Source organism: Felis catus, chromosome X (assembly GCF_018350175.1).
Source record: "Felis catus isolate Fca126 chromosome X, F.catus_Fca126_mat1.0, whole genome shotgun sequence".
Lineage (NCBI taxonomy): Eukaryota > Metazoa > Chordata > Mammalia > Carnivora > Felidae > Felis > Felis catus.
In genome coordinates this window covers 15697915-15718608 of record NC_058386.1, presented here as the reverse complement: position 1 = coordinate 15718608, position 20694 = coordinate 15697915, and the positions used below count along the sequence as shown (strand labels likewise).

At 43.1% G+C, this 20694-nt stretch overlaps 1 protein-coding gene across 4 annotated transcripts in view; it reads left to right on the top strand.

Moving 5' to 3' along the window:
* MAP3K15 (mitogen-activated protein kinase kinase kinase 15) overlaps positions 1-20694 on the top strand; it is a 123835-nt gene that overhangs the window by 11142 nt on the left and 91999 nt on the right. For 2 of the 4 annotated variants that reach the window (XM_045050412.1, XM_045050415.1), the window contains exons 2-3: positions 10536-10675; positions 13049-13072. In XM_045050412.1, coding sequence (XP_044906347.1) covers positions 10536-10675; positions 13049-13072 — 164 coding nt within the window. Of the gene's footprint in view, positions 1-10535; positions 10676-12226; positions 12257-13048; positions 13073-17603; positions 17770-20694 lie in introns of those variants that run through there. The other 2 variants (XM_045050414.1, XM_045050413.1) reach the window with 2 other exon arrangements.

Below are 20694 nucleotides of genomic sequence, written 5' to 3'. Positions count from 1 at the left end.
TTTCATTTCTACGTACTGTTGCCTTGTAAGAATATACCACAGTTATGTTTTCTATTGTTGAACATTTGGGTAGTTTCCGGTTTGTTCCAATTGCTGCTAAGAATATTCCACTTAAAAAAAAACCCAGCTCTATTGAAAAGTAATTCATCCACTGCAAATGTACAGTTCAGTGGTGGTTGGTGTGTGTATGGAATCATGCAGCCATCGCCGCAGTCTTGATCTCAGGCCACTATGCCCCCCCCCCCCCCGAAAAGAACCCTGTACCCATTAGCAATCATTACCCACTCCAGCCGCCTAGCCACACCCCCAGGCGGCCATTACTTTCTGCCTCTCTAGGTTTGCTTATTCATATAGATGTCATTGTGTAAAATGTGGTCTTCTGTGGCTGGCTTCTTTTCACTTACCATGTGTCCACGATTCATCCTTATTGTGGCTTGTATCTGGACTTTATTCCTTTGTTGTTGCTGAATGAAATTCTGTATGGATAGACCATGTTGTTTTTATCTACCTGATGGATATTGGGCTTGTTTTCTAATTTTGGCTATTGTGAATAACGCTATAACTTTTTGTGTGGACATTTGTTTGCATTTCTCTTGAGTATGTTCCCAGGAGTGGGATTTCTGGGTCATATGGTAACTCTATATTTAACCTTCTTTAAAAATATATATATATATTGATTGTGAGAGGCCCCTGGGTGACTGAGCATCTAACTTCGGCTCAGGTCATGATTCTCGGTTTGTGGGTTCGAGCCCTGCATCGGGTTCACTGCTGTCAGCGTGGAGCCCACTTGGGATCCTCTGTCCCCCCCCCCCCACCCCTCCCTCGCTTGGATGCGCTCTCTCTCTCAAAAATAAATAAACATTAAAAAAAATTGTGTTGTGCTAAAAAGCCACATAATATAAAATTTACCATCTTAGCTATTTCCAAGCGTACAGTTCAGTAGTATTCAGTACATTCACCTTGTGCAACCAATCTCCAGAAGTTTCCCATCTTGTAAAGTGGAAATTGCACCCATTAAAGAATGCTGAGTTTCCCCCTCCCCTCCATTCCTGGCAGCCACCACCCAGCTTTCTGTTTGTATGACTTGACTACCGTGGATACCTCTTGTAAATGGAATCCTGCAATATTTGTTTTTTGTGATTGACTTATTTCATTTAACATAATGCTTGCAGGGTTCATCCATATTGGAGCATGTGTCAGGATTTCCTTCCTTTTACAGGTTGAATAATATTCCATTGTAGGGATACGCCTTATTTTGTTGTATCCATTTTATCCATCAGTGGGCTCTTGGGTTATATCCACCTTATATTTAACCTTTTCAGGAACCGCTTTTCAAAAAACAACTGTTTTCCAAAGCTGCTATACATTTTACATTCCCACCAGCAGTGTGCGAGTGTTCCAGTCACACCAAATCCTCATTAGCACTGGTTATGGTCTGTTTTTTTACAGCTGTCCTAATGGGCTTTAAGTGGTAACTCATTGTGGCTTTTTATTTGTATTTCCCTGATCATGAAGAATGTTGACTGTCTTTTCTTGTGTTTGTTGGCCATTTGTATACCTTCTTTGGAGATATGTCTGTTCAAATCCTTTGCCCACTTATTTTCAGTTATTTGTCCTCTTACTATTGAGTTGTAAGAATTCTATACATGTTCTGGAGACAAATCCCTTGTTAAGTATGTGATTTGCAAATTTTTTGTCTGATTCTGTGATTTATCTTTTAACTTTCTCGGTGCTGTTCTCTAATGCATATTTTCTTTTAATTTTAATGAAGTCCAGTTTATTTTTTTCTTTTATCCCATCTGCACTGTTTCCCCTGTTTTGTTTTTTTTTTTTTAGTTTTTTATTTATCCGTATAGTGTTTATATCAGTTGTCAGCATGCTGCCACCTGCAAGCTGGCTGCCTTCATTTTGTAAATAAAGCTTTATTGGAACACATCCATTCATCTATGCAGTGGTGGAGACTGTGAGGCTACAAAGCCAAAAATATTTACTTTCTGGTCCTTTACAGGAAAAAGTTTGACAACTTCTGCTATGTAAATATAAGCACATATGAATGTACATTCTTATTCTCCCTTTCTTAGTCAAAAGGTACCAGACCAAATACACTGTTATGCACCTTGTATTTTTCCATTAACAGTCGAGCCTGAACAACTTTCCAAATCAGAATATGGGAACCTACCTTCTTCTTTTTTATAGCTGGAGAGTACATGATTGGGTAAATTGATCTTGTGTATTTTACCAGTTCCTCTTTAAAGGATACTTGGATATATGGTTTTTTGTTTTTTTTTTTTTTTTGCTACTAAGCTGCAATGGGTAATTTTGTATATGTGCTATATAATATATGTATAAGTATATTTGTGGTTAGGTACCCAAAAGTGGCATTTGTGTATTAAAGAATAAATGCACCTGCAAAAATAGTTTGCTAGTCTTTTGACTCTTGGTAATCTGTTAGTTGAGAGATAGTATCTCAGTTCTAGCTTGTGATTCCCTTATTCTGAGTGTAGTTGAGCACATCGCCCTTGTTTCTGAGAGCTATTTATTCATGATCCTTCCTGGTGCTTTTTACCTATTGGTTTACGGGCCTTTGGGAGAGTGTCTTAATTTCTAGAACCTTCTATGTTTGGGCACAAACTCTTTGTTTTCTCTCTGTTGTTCATATTGGATCATTTATACTGCACTATTGTTAATTTCACTGACCCCCCCCACCCCCTTCCGCCGGTCATGTCCGTTCTTCTTGTGGGCCCGTCTGGTAAGTTTTCTATTTTGGTTATTATACTTTTCATCCCTAAGATTTCCATATGGTTCTTCTCTTTATGTGGACACTTTCTACTTTTTCCATTCTTTTCAGAAGTGTCTGCCCTTAACTTCTTGGAGAACTTTTATAATAATTGCTTTAAAGTCATTGTAAGGTAATTCTGATATCTGTCATCTTGTCATTGGAGTGCATTGATTGTCTGTTCCTATGTGAGTTTGAAACTTTTCTGCTTCTTTGAATGCCAAGTGATTTTGGATTGTACCCTGAACCTTTTGAAATCCTATCATGAGATTCTAGGCCTTGCATATATCTTGTAGAGTCTGTTGGTATTGTTGCTCTAACAGGTGATCAGCCTGGTGGTTTTAGGCTGTCAAGTTCAGTTTCAGTTGTGGTTCTGTTTCTGATTTCAAAGCCTTTTCAGTGCTGCATGGCTTTGCACTTTGTGATTTACTGGAACTCCCCTTTTGGTCTTGTGGCCAGAAGACTGGGGCTTTAGTTAACCCACTCATCCTCACATTTCCACAACTGCCCATGTTTGAGGCCAGGAGTTCAGAGAGAGAAAAAGGCAGGGAGGGATTCACTGCTGCCCCCCCCCCACCTTGAGACCACAGCTCCTCCAGTTAGAGCAGAAGATTGCCCCATCTCAGAGGTCCAGGCACCTGTAGACCCCATTGCCACCGGCTGTCTGTGCTGGCATCACTGTGGGCTTGCGAGGGTCTGGGGGATGCAAGGGGACAGAGAAAAAAGTGGAGAACTGCCTTCCCTCTCTCTGAGCATTAGAAGTCCCCTTTCCTGCTTTCTGAGCCACAACTACAGGGCTCTCCTGGCGCTCTCTGCATCCACACCCAGCACCCATTTTGGGGTTTCAGGCTGCCTTTAGTCCCAGCTAGAGAAGACTGGGGGAATATGGGCCACTTGCTTTTGGTTTGGTGGTACTTTGGAATTGGGTCTTCTCCAGTTGGCTTGCTTTTCATATTCCTAAATACCTATTCAATCCATTCTGCCTAGTTTTTATAGATGCATTCAGGGAGAGACAAGCTGGAATGTCTACTCCATCTGACTTGGAACCAGAACTTAAACTTGGACCATTACATTTTGAGATGTTTTATCATGAAGCCTTAGTAAGCAGAATGTAATATCTCTGCATCTTAATGATCAACTTAATAAGCAAAAATATCCTCAAGGCCAGCTTCGTTGTATCAGACCAGTTTTGTCCGTACGAGAGGCTCTGTATGACTGGTAAGATTGGGAGCAAAAGAAGTGAAACACGAGATGGTGGAAATGGTTGATATCATAGAGGTTCTTGTTGGGTCTCCACCGTTGCCCTCCAAATATTTTGGTTGTGAGCTGCAAGCAAAGACCATTTCGATGTTGAGAATGACCCTTGGATTGTCCTTGGGTCTCCCAAGGCTGAAGTTTTAAGACTTGTTGGATGTTCCCTAAAAAAAATGTGTTGTCTTTCCTGAAAATGAAAATCCTGCATTCACAGTACTTGTCCTTGCTAAGTAATTTTTGTAAAGTCTGTGGCTAGTGAGGCATACTTGGTGCAAACCAGGAACTCTGGACATGGATTCTCAAAGAATCTCCTAGGAAAAAGGATATTGGCATGTGTGGGGGGGGATTAGATGGGATAAGGACAAAGAAAAATGGCCCTATATCCAGCAGTGAGTTCCCATCACCATTGCCAAATGAACTGTGTTCCCCTCCGTAGGCTGTGAGGTGGACGCCACTGAGGAAGCTTGGAGCACAGAATGGGTGAAATCTGTGGTCAGGCAGAAGTCCTGGTACCTAGGGTTGATCTTGAAAGAGCAGTTGATTTGGTCAGGAAAAAGGGGGATGTTACCTTGGAAGTGGATGTAAAAGCCACGGGTCCTCCTGTGTTGACTGGCGGTCATTTTAGCGAGACAAGTAGAGAACAAATTAAGGAAGGCAGCGGCCATTTCCTACAGTCTTGTCACTCTGACAGAAAAGCTCAGTGGTACCCTCTTCACAGTGTGTGCCATGTGGTCCCTGTGCTTCAGGCTCTACTCATCTCTGAAATTGCACACATCTTGAAGGCGACATAATGACCCAGACCTTTTAGAAGGAGAAGTCATTATCTGCCGGTCAGAAAAAGCTTTTAAGAAATGGTCTCAAAAACTGTTTGCCAGAGAGTGTTCTGTTAAAGCAGATCCTTTTATAAAAGGGCTGAAGGAAGCTGCAGAGAACATTCAGGTGATGAAGATGAAAATATTTAGGTGGCATGTTTAAAAGCTGCCAGGGAACCCAGAGGGGGGAGCTGTGACGTGTACCGTCTCGGGTGTGGACGCTGGCACACCGTTTCAAGCACCGAGCGAATGGTAGGGTGCCGTTGTTGTCCTTGGTAGCTGGAGGAACAACGTCAGTATGTGAATGCTCACTGACTTAAATCATGCTGCCTTCTCTCTTACGGATAGTTCATTGCGAGTGGCCTAAGATGATGCCCGGTAGGGGCGCCTGGGTGGCTCAGTCGCTTAAGCGTCAGACTTCGGCTCAGGTCATGATCTCACGGTTTGTAGGTTCGAGCCCCACGTTGGGCTCTGCGCTGGCGGCTCAGAGCCTGGAGCCTGCTTCGGATTCCGTGTCTCCCTCTCTCTCTGCTTGTCTTCTGATCATGCTCTCTCTGTCTCTCTCTCAAAAATAAACATTAAAAAAATGTTTTTAAATGAAGCCCAGTGAGTCCATTCACCTCACACCTTGCTTATATTTGACATGTTTCTTTGAAGAAAACTGGTAGTCAGCACATCTCAATCACACTTACAAAGTTACACACATTTATCTTTTGGTCATTCTTTTTTTATTTTTGTTTTATTCTGATAGCACACACAAGCAGGGAAGGAGTAGAAAGAGAGGAAAGAGAGAATCTCAAGCAGGCTCCGCTGACAGCACAGAGCCTAATGCGGGGCTCGAACCATGAACTGTGAGATCATGACCTGAGCCGAAATCATGAGTCAGCCACTTAACTGACTGAGCCACACAGGCACCCCTATTTTTTTTTTTTTTTGGTCATTAAAAAAATAAGATCTTGGAAAGCAAAAGATAGGGGGCCAAATATAGGTTGCTCCTGCACCCTGCCTCGCCCGTTGAAATGGGATACGCATCCCATGCCTCTGTGTTATTTGGTAAGGATTTGTTGACGTCCTGACACTGAATTGGTAGGTTGTGTCCTCCTTATGAGACTGGAAAATTGGGTTGTTTTTTTTTTCAACGTTTATTTATTTTTGGGACAGAGAGAGACAGAGCATGAACAGGGGAGGGGCAGAGAGAGAGGGAGACACAGAATCGGAAACAGGCTCCAGGCTCTGAGCCATCAGCCCAGAGCCCGACGCGGGGCTCGAACTCCCGGACCGCGAGATCGTGCCCTGGCTGAAGTCGGACGCTTAACCGACTGCGCCACCCAGGCGCCCCTGGAAAATTGGGTTTAAAATAGAAGTAGAATGTGCCTCCTGTCCAGTAAACATGGGTGCTATTGTTTTTAGGTAGCTTCAGATAACTAATGTTGCCCTAGGTCCAGTCAGATGTTTTTAAATGTCTTTGGCAGTAAAGTTATTCTAAAATCCAGTTCATTTAGATACAACCAATCTTCCTTATCTTCATTATTTCAGATTGCCTGGAATATATGTAAAAACTGGCATGAGCCAGTCCAGTCACAGAATTACCATATGGTAAATCATTTACCGTTGTATCATTTTGTTGACAAGTGGTTGGCTTTGGAAGTTGGACACTTTTAAACCACACTAGGAAATTAGAGTTTTACTTACTGCTTATAAAACATTTCACAAAAATAATGTTCAAGACAGTGTTCAAAAGTTTTTAATGAACTAAAATCCTGTGCATCATTCATCTTTTCGTATTAGCACGTGGTGAGATCCTTGCACTTGATTCTGAAATTGTATGAAGGGCACTTTGATTTCAAATTCAGACACTCTCCTGGTAAGAGTAGATTTTAAGGAGAGCCCTGGCTGTTTTGCAAGTTCCTGTTATGCTGTCTCTTAAGGTTTATTAAACCAAGATGGGAAGGGGGCGTGTGTGTCCCCATCAAGGAGAATGGTTTATCCTCTGCAGACTTTTCCCCTGAAGCTGACCTTTGTCATTAGAAACTGAAAGGTAATGGTTGCTCGGAGAGCAGGCTGCATTTGCAAAGGAAAATCTGAATTTTACCTCTTTTTATCTGTGGTCTGTTTGCCTAAGACTTAGCTTGATCAATCAGCTGTTTTACCCCTGGTGGCTGTGTTTCAGAGTCAGGAAAGTCGTAGACCTCACGTGGACACTTGGGAGCCCTGTTTCGGTCTGGCCCTCGCTGTGTGACCTTGGGGCAATCTTGGTGCTTCATTTCCCCATCTGTGAAGTAAAGCCAGTACCTACCCTGCCAGTCTGCCAGGGTGGTTCTGAAATTCAAACCAAGATGTTTGTGGGACTGTTTTGTAAATGTCAAAGCAGGTGACCATTGTGGTGATTGAAGCTTTTAGGTAACTTATGATCTCTTTAGGGGAAGAAAAAAAAAAACCTTGATGCCTCATTTATAATAAAAATTCCATTGTGGTGTTTAAATTTACTATTTATAAATCTGCAAAATTAGTATCTTCGGAGTTGTAAAAATAAGCTGGTTGAATATTGTTGTGGTGTAAATCCTGAACATAAACTCAGTGTAGTGGCCTGAGTGACAAATGTCAGGCAAAAATGTCAGCTTTGGGTGTGAGACAGTTTTTCTGTTGAACATGGATTACGTGGAGTCTGGATAGCAGTATCAATCTGCTCTGTGTTAATTAGGCGCCGGCAAGTCTCTGTCCCAACCCTGGGTGGAGCCGCAGAGGGGCTCTCTAGTGGCGGTGGTAAGGCCGGTGGGGCTAGCGTATGGGACCCAACACAGAATGTTGAGAAGGCGGAGGAAGGAAGGAACTCGCGTCACTGGATTAAAACGTCCTCTCCTCAGTGACAAGCTAGTCCATCGAGTTGCAGGTTTCCCCCGAGAATGGTCGACATAACTGGGGGGCTGCTGTCCATCTGTCTTCCGCCCTTTCCCGTCACTCTGCTTTGTCTTCGGTTGCTTCCTTTCCTCTGTTAGCTAATTACAGCCATCTCCATGGCTTTGGAATTAGCATCTTCGTTGCCACCTCTTAATAGCATAATTAGGCAACACATTCTTTTTCGTATGAACAGGTGATCGAGTCTAAGGAACAATCCTGTACGCAGAATGTCTGATTCATTCAGGTGCAGTGTGATTTTTTTGACTCCAAGCAAATGTCTCTGGGAGCAGGTACCCTTCTGAGATAAAATAATCAGGCTGGGTCGTGTGTCTTCAGCGTATATGTTTGTCCTTTCTTGAACAACAACCTCCAAAGGGTGAATTTGGGTAGGATAGGCTCCCGTGTAAAACCCCTCGTGATTATTTTTTAAAAACTTTGAGGTGAGGCATTGATGCCACAGTGATTTTTTCCTCTGCATTCTCCTCTTTTAGCAACACATAGTGAAATATTTGGGAATGAAATGCTAGGGTGATGTCTGGGATTTACTTCAGAATAATGTGGAAGGGGGTGGTGTGGGTGGCGGGAGAGATGCGACAGGGCTGGCTGTGAGCTGGTAATTGTTGAGGGAGGTGAAGCGGGTGTGGGGGTTTCGTTATACTATTCTGTCTGCTTTTATATATATTTGTAATTTTCCATGATAAAAAACGTTATGGAACCAGGCTGGAACGCTGGCGGAAAAACCAGGCGGCACTCGAAGATCTTGGTGGATCGGAGATTGGTTTAACGCCGGCGGGCTCAGAGGAGACTGTTTCTCCAAAGATCTGAGTGCCGAGTGCAAGTGGGGAGGGTAATTTATAGTCATCAGCTTCCATTTCTTTGGGGGTTTTCGTGCACGCACCAAACAAAGGAAGAAGAGCCGGAGGAGGGGTCTCGAAGCCAGAGACCAGAGTCTGCTTTAGCCCCGTCGGCCATCTTTGGCGTCCTTCATGCACTTCTCCAACAAGAGTAAAAACCACAACGCCACCCTGCCTTAGGTTTCTCATTGCCCTAAGGTAGAGTGCAGCCCTCCTCATGTGGCCTTCAGCCCCCTTAATCACCTGGCACCTTTTAACCCTTCCAGGTTCATCTTCTTAGGAAATTATTTGCAGTAGCCTGAACACTTAATGGCCCATCTTACCTGGCCCTTTGCACTGGTTTTCTTCTCTTGCTGCAACACTCTTTCCATCACCTCATCCTCATCCTTCCATCCAATTTGCCTGACCCTTCTGGACCCTTGGATCCCAGACGACCTCGCTTCTTGCAGGCCTTCCCTGATTGCCCTCTGCCTCGGTGTGGGTTGAGTACCCTCCTGGGGGGGAGGGGCCTCTGTCACGGTGACCCTCACTTTAGCCATCCTGTGGGTGATTGTCACCACCACTTCCTTCCTGTCACTGTTGTTGTATTACACATTTTTTTGAGGAAAGGGATTAGGCCTTGTTCACACTCCTGTCCCTTGTACTCAGCACAGTGCCTGGCTTGTGGACACTTGCCCTCCGGTGTCCCACTGCCTCCTGCTCAGAGGCACAACGGTGCCCGGTGCCCATGTGGCTTCCGCCTACCTTCTCATTGTTGCTCCCATTCACGTCACCTCTGTTCTGCATCCTTGGGATTTTTGCTGATCTCTGTGAGTCACAGCAGGACGTTCTTTGCAAAATCTCTGCATGTGGATAAGGAAGGTCCAATCAAACTTGGAGCTTTTATACTTTCCAAAATGACAAGTTTTGAGATGGTATCCAGTACTAGTGGGCACATTGAAACACATTCCTTATTGATGTGATAGGTTGCTTCACTGTTCAGAACAGGTCTCTGTAGGACACAACTCCAGGGGTGTTTCAGCTACTTTGTCAAGTTGATGGTGGACATGTGAATGAAGAGGAATGTTCATTACAGCGGTTTGAAATAGGAAAAAGAAAAAAAAGTGCATTTTGGATGGATAAAGAAATTTCCATCTAGTCTTCATATAGTGGGATGCTCTGCTGAAGTGAAAATGCATCCGCCAGAGCTGGGCATGCGGATTGGTGGCATCACCAACCAATGGCAAGTCCAAGAATATATATGGTGTGCTACTATGTATATAAGGTTCACAAACCAGCAAAACTAAACAGTATACTGTTTAGGAGTTCATACGTCGTAATATGCATACACATGCATATATAATATGTATGTATACTTGCATACATAATCCCATATAAGCTTGCGCATGCACGTATATAGTATACATGTGCATATGCTCATAAGTGTACATATATATTTTTTCATATACACATATACATGCAGGGAACCGAGAAATCCAGAGATCAGGACAGAGGTGTATCTCTGTGCAGGAGGGAGAGAAGTGACTGGGAAGAGACACATGAGAGTCACAGTATAGATAATGCTCTGTCTTGGGTTGGCACGGCAGGAGTATGGTTTTACATTTCATTATACTGTACTTTATAATTTGTATATAAGCTAACTATATTCTGTGGAGATGGCCTGTTTCCTAATAACACTAAAACTAAATCCATCAGTAATCTTTATGTGAGGCTACATTCCCAAGTCCTTTGATGAAGGAATAGGCTTATCTTGTTGTTGCTTTTCTCCCACTGTTCATGGGGTAATGTTAATCCAATCATTCCTCACTTTCTGCTTTGCCTAAAAGACTGTTGCTACAAGTGCAAATTGTGGTAGTTCCCCATTGGTGACCAACAGGAAGTGGATGAAGGACACAGATCACCTTTCTCTCCCACATCGTGTCCTTTCCATGTTCATCACAGATGTCGCCGTGGTGGACATGAGTGATGTCTCCAGACAGCCTTCGCTCTTTTACCATCTCGGGGTCCGAGAAAGCTTTGACATGGCCAATAATGTGATCCTTTACCACGACACCGATGCTGACACTGCTCTTTCATTGAAGGTAAAGGATGTTCATCTTCTTGTGAATACTTTGTTTTGGGAAAACGGTATTATATGGTCAAATGAAATGTACGTGTAGTACAGGAGGTTGGAGAAAAACAATAAAGATTTGCTCGTGCAATTCCTTCCTTTCTACTACAGGTTTTCGCTCACACAGACAACTTCCTGATCACTGTGTGAGCATGTGTAGAGGCATTTGTAGGCATCTTGATCGTTTCCAGACTCATTAGGGAAGTGGAGGCAAAAACAGTTTCCACGGAAGCCAACACACAGCTCTGAGTCCTTTAATGGGCAATGTGATGCAAACCTTCACATTAAAAAAATAGTTTCTCAACTTCAATAATAAGACTGCGCATAACCATTACCATAGCAGGCAGAAAGTTCTAGCATAGATATAATCAGTATTTAATCTGTTACTCCCACCCCCCACCATCCAAAGCAGAGGAACACTGAAAACTTGTCTGTTTGTGCCCAACTCAGTAATTACTGAGATTTTAAAAAATGTATTCTTGGAACTATGAAACAAGTGCTTTTTGGATAATAGTACTTGTTAAAAATGATCATATTTGGAACAGAGGGCCAGATGGCAATGGAGTAGGAGGTCCCGTGTAAGTGTTGAATCACTGCCTTGTACACCAGAAACTAATAGGACACTGTATGTTACCTATACTGGAAGTGAAATAAAAACTTCAGAAATCCTCCTGTTTGTAAAATGTGAAGGTCTAGGGTGAGCTACTGCAAAACTCAGCTAATGTTAATATTGTTGAATATCTTAATACTAGTTAGGAAAACCTGGTCTGTATTAAATCATTTCAGGAATAAAAGACTAGTTTGTTAACAGCAGTATTGCTCAACCTTCACTGCACTTTAGAATTACTTGGACAACTTGTAAATATCCCAGTCCCCAGGTCACGCCCCAGACCAATTACATCACAGTCTCTGGGGGGTTTGTTTTTAACCTCTCCGAAGTACAGTCACGGGTGAGAACTAGCGGCTTAAAGTTAGCTTTCATGGACGCCATTTTTAAATGTCCAGCTCCCTTAGTGTTAAAAATCACTAGCATATAAATAGCACAATTTTGTGATGGCAAGGATGAACATTTTTGTGTTTCTTGGGATTTAATATTAACCAGATTTTTCTAGGTTCTGTAATGATTGGGATTATTTCCTGGTAGAAATACAGCCTGCTTCAGGTGTGAAACCTATATGTGTTCAGTATCACATACACTTTACGTAGATGTGTACTCTGTAACTGGAGCACAGTACTGTGTGTTAAGACATCATTCATAGGACATTAAAAGAAGAAACTGGTTATTATTGTACTTTACATTGTAAAATAGTTTCTCAAAAGACTATAAGCCAATGTAAAATATTACTTTAGATATTTAGATACTGATTTTCTTTTACCGGTTTTCACTAAGGAAGTTGTGCTTGGAAATACTTAGAAATAGAAAATATGAAAGGATAGATTATTATGCTACATTTTGATGAGGAACATGAAATCAAAGTATTTTTTCCGATGCAATTCATTATTTTTCTCAACGATGCCTTAGTGGACTCCTCTGGAAAGTCTCATAACCTAGGTAAGTGTTAATTTTTAATAATATGGAAAAATACTTCCTAAAATGGCTATGGGTAGTCCGTTATATCTGACACTGGAAGAGGCGGTCTGCACTTGTCAACAGAAAGCTGAAATCTCAGAATATAGAAAACCCATTTTATGGGGCAGCTGTTTTATTATGTTTTCTTTTTGCAGCACATGTTGGCCGACAGCGCATAAATGATACGGTCAAGGGCTGCACAACCATTATGCTAAGTTAACTGACTAAAATTGCTATCGCTGAATCTGAAGGTTCCTAGACAATTACAGTGATGTGTCAGAAACCCTACCAGCAACACCCTTTCTGTAGAAAGGCTGACGGAGGGGCGGGGGTGGTGGCAGCACTGATTGAGGCAAGAAGCGACTGTAGACCTGAGGACCCCACGGCACTTCCTGGGCATTCCTTGCCGTCACCGCCGTGGTTCACTGGACAGGTGAGGTGCAGGGCGCTCAGAGCCCTAGACCTGAATCTCACAGTGTTTGGGCAAAAGCATTGCCGCTGCTATGGGACATTTTCATAACTGTAAATGTTCCTCAATCATTCTAAAAGCTAGCCAATTATGATCTGTTTTCCTTAGAATACAAATTTTACAATTCTCTGAGGCTCACCCTATTTGAAGCTTTTTGCTCAGGGAAAGTGGGGGAAGTTTCAAATGATAGGTCTTGCTCTAGGATGGGTGCTGGATGATGGGGGGCAAAGTGCTTGTAGTGCTTATGGAAATTAATGGTTTTTTTTTAAAAAAAAACTGTATTCATCTTATTTTTTTCTTTTCAGGATATGGTAACTCAGAAAAACACAGTAAGTATTATATTTTCAGATTTTTAACCTGGTAAATGTAGAAGATGCTTGCTTGAAAATCTCACAGATAGCAGGGTGATTTTTTTTTAAGTTTTATTTACTTTGAGATAGAGCATGAGTGGGGGAGGAGCAGAGAGAGAGGGAGAGAGAGAATCCCAGGCAGGCTCCCCACCGTCAGCACAGAGCCCAATATGGGGCTCGAACTCACAAACCATGAGATCATGACCTAAGCTGAAGTCAGACACTTAACTGGCTAAGCCACCCAGGTGCCCTGCAAAGTGATTTCTGATTATGCCTGTTGGTGTGTTTCTCAGGGGGATGGCTAGAACCCCCTGTCCTTCGAGCTGCCTGCTAGGTTAGGCCCCACTCCCATCTGGGGTGAAGGGCAGAAGGTAAGGTCAGGAAAACGGACTTATTACTCTTCATTGTGTACTAGGACTTTGAGGCTGGAACCATCTGGCTGTCTCCTTCTGATCTGGGTTGGTCTCTTGGACACCAGCAAGATTCTTTTTATTGGAGCCATTACCTCCCATATTTCCCATCAAAGTTTCCCTAACAACAGAGAAACATGAGCTTATACTTGAGGTAATACGGGGCCTAGCCCAGAGTTCCTGCAGTGACATAGTGATAACACCACGTTGGTTTGAATCGTATAATGAAATCCCCACTTTAAAGACATTCAGATAAGTTCATGTTCTTGGAAATTGTGCCAAGGTTACCCTGTGCCTTGAATGAGCCTTGAAGCACTCATCTTCCTAGACCTGTAGCACTGTGGTCTGACCAGTCGTGACCAAGACAGAGGACGCGTCCCTCATTTCTTTCCTTTGCCCTCAGCCTGCTTACACTGGTCCTTCTAGAAAGGAAGGGCCTCCTGTCTCATTTTCTATACCAGTTGAAATTCCCGAAGGGAGAAGGATAAAGGGCCAAGGAGGTAGAGCTCCCCCAGGGGTGCCCTCTATAGGGGAACAGGAACTTTGCATGACATTCCCCCCTCCACAGAAGGCCCTACCCTGCAGCTGTGGGGCTTAGACTTCTCCAGAACCCAGGCAGAGCTCCTTCTCTGTGGTGGAAGCCTTGAGTCTCCTCCTCCAAGCCAGATAATGAAGTTCTCGAAACCAAACAAGTGGTGCAGGTTATGCAGTTACCACTGGAGCTTGGATTTCATAAGCTGACCTATAAAATTAAGGCATCAGGGTGGGTTTGAGTTCTTGGGAAAAGAAATGGGAAGACCTGTCACTTCATTTTGTCCCATTTACATACTGCTGCTCTCCACTTATGGGGCTCTTCCTTGTACTTTCTAGATCTTGATTTCTTAAATTACCTCCGTCATGGAGATAGGGGGGATCCAGTAAAAGGAGCCTGAGCCTGAGGCTGCCAGGCACGGGTTGTAGCCCCAGCCTCGTCTCTAAGTCACTTTGGGCAGTCATCCCCGCCCCCATCCTCAGTGTCCTCATCAGGAGAATGAGAAGGTTGAACTCTTTCACTTGATTCATAGATAACTTAAAATTCTCAGAGTCTGTGGTTCCATATTTGTTGCACAAGTGAAAAGACGTAACTTGGATTTAATGCAAGGAATGTGTCAGCAACAGTTATTCCTCAAGACAGGAATCACATTAAGGCAAAGTGCAAAGAAGAAAACTTTTTCCATCCTGACTACTGGGTGTTTTGGAGCCCAGAAATATTCTTGTTCTCGAAGAGACTTAGTGTCACTCTGTTACCATTCCACTGAATACCCTCCTTTCTGGTGCATGCTCTCTCCTCTGAACACCCAGGGACCCCTTCACATTCTTGGTAATTCTGATTATACCATGGCACCATTCTCCTTGTGTGTGTGTGTGTGTGTGTGTGTGTGTATACACACACACACACATATATATGTATATATATATATATACGCATGCGTCTGTTTGTTTTTAATGAACTTACTCTAGACGATTTGGCAACTAATCTCTCTGCTACATTTGCTATTACTTTAGAATTCAGTGCTCAGTACTGGTTGTCATGCTTCATGGGCTGTGAAAATTTAGAGCGTTCAGGAAAACAAAATAAAGGACCAGAGGTAGCTGGAAGAGTGGAAGATAACACCAAGAGGAAAGGTTGAAGGGAAACAAACCTTGAGAAGTATTGTTCACGGTCATTTTCAAATGTTTTCCATTTCTGGAAAGTAGGGAGACAGTTACTACTTCTACTCTGGGTGGCAGGGAAGTGTAGGGCAAACTCAAAAAAGGTTGCGGGGCGCCTGGGTGGCTCAGTCAGTTGAGCGTCTAATTCTTGATTTCGGCTCAGGTCGTTATCTCACGGTTTGTGGGATTGATCCCCACGTCTGACTCCACGCTGACAGCATGGAGCCTGCTTGGGATTCTCTATCTCTCTCTCGCTTTCTCTGCACCTACCCCACTCATGTGCATGCGCTCTCTCTCTCACACACAAAATAAATAAATAAACTTTAAAAAAAAAAAAAGGTTGGGATCAGCAGAATGGTCATCTCATAGCTAATAGTGATTAAACATTGAAAAAGAATGTCACGGTAAATCAGATGACTTTTAAGGAGGGTTTACTCGCTTGTCCCCTCAATATGGATTGAGTTAATGCTGCTTAGAACCAGAGGTCTGGCTTGTCTGACTGCAGAGGTTTTGGGAAAGAATCTGATGAAATTTGGGGTCTGTAATAATTGGACAGCTTTAAAAAAAAAAGGCACAACATAGTCCTAGGCAGTAAATCAGGAAGTCCTGTGAGGCAGGCGTACAGATTAAATGCCACACTCCATGCCACTGAACGCTTGAAGTGATTTGTGAAGAGATGGAAACCTAGAGGCTTTGAGATCTCTGCCTTCACGGAATCATCCTATATTTCTAGGATTGTGCCTAATGGTGTATTGAACTCGACTTCATTTGGTAGAGGGCTGGTGTCTTAGGGCTCTCCAGACAAACAGAACCAATAGGAGACACAGGGAGAGGGAGTTCTTTACTATGAGCAATCACCTCGCATAGTTATGGGGGCTGAGCATTCCCGCCATCTGCCATCCGCAAGCTGGACACCCAGGAAAGCCATTGGTGTAATTAAGTCCCAAGTCATGAGGCCTTAGAATTAGGGGAGCCAGTGGTGTAAATTTTAACCCCAAGATCAGAGATGACTGTCCCATCTCAAGCAGCAAGGGAGCAAGAGGGGCAAATGCCTCTTTTTCTCAGCTTCTGTTCAAGCCCCAGTGGATTGGACGATGCCCACCCACTGTGGCAGAGTCCACTGACGCAGCTGCTAATCTCACCCGGAAACACCGTCATAACCACCCCCGGCCCTAATGTTTAATCTGGGTACCCCAGGACAGTCGAGGTGACACAGAATTAACCATCACAGGTAGGCACACTTGCTTCCATTTCTAGGAACATTTGTTTTGCAGTGATGTGGAGGATAGGAAGCCAATTTCTAGGCTTCAGGCTGGGCCACGTCCGCAGCCATTCTGGGCTCATCTTTTCTTTGGAAACACATTATCACCTTTTGTACTCAGCTCTTTTTTAGACCATGCTCATATTCTCATGTTCCAGGTTTTGTTTTTAAATGTTTAATTATTTTTGAGAGCAAGAGACAGAGCCCCAGAGTATGAGCAGGGGAGGGGCAGAGAGAGAGAGGGAGGCACAGAATCCGAAGCAGGCTCCAGGCTCTGACCTGGCAGCACAGAGCCCCATACGGGGCTCGAACCTAGCAGCATGACCTGAGCCGAAGTCGGACACTTAGCCAACTTAGCCACCCAGGTGCCCCTAAAATCGTTTTCTTAATTTCATTTTCAGGATGGATATTTTTTTAAAGTTTATTTATTTTAAGTAAGCTCTACACCCATCCTAGGGCTTAAACTCACGATCCTAAGATCAGCAGGGAGCATGCTTTCGATCCTCTGTCTTCTGGCTCTCTGCCCCTGCCCTGCTCATGGGTGTGCATGCACGCTCTCTCAAAAACTAAGTAAATATTAAAATATATATATTAAAATACTTTTTACAAAAATCTTCAACGCTCAGCACATTTTATTTCAGTATTTGAGTTAAAAATACTGTTTTTTTTTTAAGTTTGTTTGAGAGAGTGGGCACAAGTGGGAGAGGGGCAGAGAGAGAGATTGAGAGAGAAAGAGAGAGGGAAAGAGAGAGGGAAAGAGAAAGGGAGAATCCCAAGAAGGCTCTGTGCTATCAGCACAGAGCCCAACGCGGGGCTCAAACTCACAAACCCTGAGATCTTTACCTGAGCTGAAGTTGGACACTTAACCAATGGAGCCACCCAGGTGCCTCATAATTCCGGTTTTTTAAATGAACTTTGATTTTAATTTCAGTGTAGTTAACAGGGTTGTGTATATTAGTTTCAGGTGTACAATATAGTGATGCCGCAGTTCTGTTCATTGCCCGGTGCTCATCATAGTAAGCATACTCTTACTCCCCTTCCCCTTTTTTGCCCATCCCTCTGTGTAATTCAGCTTTTGATCCAAGTTCCAGAAAAATTACTTTTCTCTATTATTTTCATCCTTAAGCTGTTTCCTACTGCTTCACAGATACCAAAGAGAGCCATTTTCAGCATTTTACCACTTCAGAAAACCTGTTGATGTGATGAAAGATCAAGGTTGAGCCTTTATGGGAACAAGAGTGGAAATGCTAGCCAACCCCGAGAGACTACTTTATCTATTAAACCTTGGAACTTCCTGGTAGTTTTTTACTCAGGTACATAGTCCACAGGTATTCTTGAACTGTTTTAATTTTCCTTTGCAAAAAATAATCATACCTTCAAAGCCATGGTATATTTTGCAGGTTGATTTCCCCCTGGAAGTGGACTCTGAGACTGAATTGAGTGTGCAGGAGATTTATTCAGGCGTGCCCTTGGGGTCAAGGCTGAGGAAGCGGAGGGAAGGAAGCAGGACCAGGCGGAGAGAGATGAGGCTGGGAGGCAGGCTCAGCGATAGCCTTGGCTGATCCCGTGGGGGGCTCTAGAGCTGGAATGGCCTTTCTGAGTCGGGGTGAGATGGCCAGGCCTTTACATGCCTGCATCCAGCCCTCCCTGGAAGGTGTGTGACCTTGGGTGAGGTACTGTCTGCGCCGAGGCAGTTTGGGATGGCAGGAGCTAACAGCAGGGGCCACACATCCTACCTTGACGGTCGGGGGTGGTGTCTGTGTGCCTGAGTGTCCACCACATTATAATCATTTTATTGGAGAAATTTGCAAATCCTGTATGCCCCACGACGAAGGATTGTATCTCTAAGGCTGAGAGGCACAGAAATCATTTTCTTCCATTGAATTGTGGGTAATTACCTGGAAGCTATACATATCATAGCCTCGCCAGAAGGAAACACGAGGCCATAAACCTGCCCTGTCCCCTAGGAAAATTACCAGGAGAGGATGAGATATTCCACTCAGTACTTATAGAAAGAATTGTTAAAAGTGCACTAGACCATATTTTCATTTGTCATGTCCTAAAGGCAGAGTTCACAGTTGGTTTTTAAAAATGAAAGTTAAATTTCTAAGCTAGGATCATGTTATTAAAAAGCACCTTATTAAAAGACTAATCTGGTTCTTGACCTCAGGACTAGGTGGGGTTTTTTTTTTTTCTGCAAAGCCAATGAAATTTAAGAGAAACTCATTGTTCCCATTGAAATAGTTATCTCTATAATCCCAGTAAATTGGAAATTCTTTGAGAAACAGACATTGGCAATATTGGGTACATTTTCTACAATATTGGAAGTCTTTTTCTTGGCTTACAAGCAAATTTAGTACTCAAGTTCAGCGTAACAGAATTCTCTTGGTCTTTCCCTCTTGCGTTCCTCACTTTTCAGTTTGCCATGACTTGGGATCCAAAATTATCAAAGATGATATAGATTGCTTAGGCACACTTTGGTAAAAGGACAATCAAATTTCGTTTCTCCTTTAGATATCCTCTGGGTTTTCTGAGTTCAGATCAGAATTTTTACCACTTTTATTAGTGAAGAACCAATTTCCAACAAGAAGGCTATGTCTCCCAGTAAATGGAGAGGCAGAATTTTATTTTGCACATGGAATATGATTTACGTGAAAACCTGTGTCCTTTGAATATTTGTCTCGTATAGCTATTTTTTAGTATTTCTACCTCACCTTTTTTTTTTTTTTAGTTATTTTGAGAGAGAGAATGAAAGTGGGGGAAGGGGCAGAGAAAGAGAGAGAGAGAGAGAGAGAGAGAGAGAGAGAATATCCCCAGCAGGCTCCACACTTTCAATGTGGAGGCCGAAGAGGGGCTCGAACTAATGAACTGCGAGATTATGACCTGAGCTGGTCAGACGCTTAACCAACTGAGACACCCAGGCGCCCCTGGTATTTCTACCTCATCTTAAATTCTCTTTTCTCTAGTCTTGATGCCTTTTGTTTTTTCCCTATGTGCTTGTGGTCTTGTGATCTCTTTCAAATTGGAGTATTCTGGAAGTGCAAACCACAACGCTTTTGTCTGTTCCTCTCGAATGTCACAGGAGTGATGTCCCATTTCACAGGGCCAGTGTTAGAACCAAAACAGCAATACGTAATTCTGCCTACCAACTGAATAAGTCTTTGGTGTCTGAAGATACCCATTTATTTGTTTTAAATTGTGATACAATTCATATACCATACAGTTCATTTACCCATCTGTTTGTGATAGGTATTTTGTGTAACATGGCTTGCTTTATTAAGGGTATTTCAAAATTAAGCCACAATGGCGGTTACTGACAAGAATCCTGAGGAGGAAGGGGAAGGACCTGAGGTCGTCTGGCTCTGTGGTCCTCTGTGGGCCAGTTGGTTAACCTTTCTGGGTCTCAGTTTCCTCCTGTATAAAATGAGATGATCAATCAGGTGGTTACTGAAATTCCTGCCAGATCTAAAATAATTCTAGGATTATGATAGCCATTATTTGTTTGAACAAAGCAGATGAGCAATTGCAGTAGTTCACTTGACACTGCGTGGCCTGTTTCCAGCAGTGAGATCTTGAGTTACCTTTTAAGTGTCACAACAGCCTGATGATTCAGTTGAAATTGTTATTGGGCTTCTGTGTATTATTAGTTCTTATCCTGACCAAATAGAGAAAAGTAGCAATACGGAATGCTGTTTGCATCGATCTTCAACAACAACAACAACAACAACAACAAAAACACCTGCATTCCTCTGATGTGCATGTGTGGGATTTTGAAAATTCTCCTGTAACTGACTAGACAAAGAATTGTATCTATTAGGCTTAACACCTTGTAATCATTTTTTTAAATTTTTTTTATAACGTTTATTTATTTTTGAGACAGGGAGAGACAGAGTATGAACTGGGGAAGGTCAGAGAGAGGGAGACACAGAATCTGAATCAGGCTCCAGGCTCTGAGCTGTCAGCACAGAGCCCGACGCGGGGCTTTAACTCACGGACCGCGAGATCGTGACCTGAGCCGAAGTCGGCCGCTTAACCGACTGAGCCACCCAGGTGCCCCTCATTTTTTTTTTTTTTTTGAGCAGCCCCTGACTTGGATTCTCTTTCTTAATAAATGGACTTTTTAATGCATGCTCGTGTTAAATAACTTTTGAAAAATTACTGTCCCGTATTTGTTCATCTGCTCTGTAAATCTTCTTGGGAACACTTTTGCATGGTTTTCTAGTTTTCGTTTTCACGAA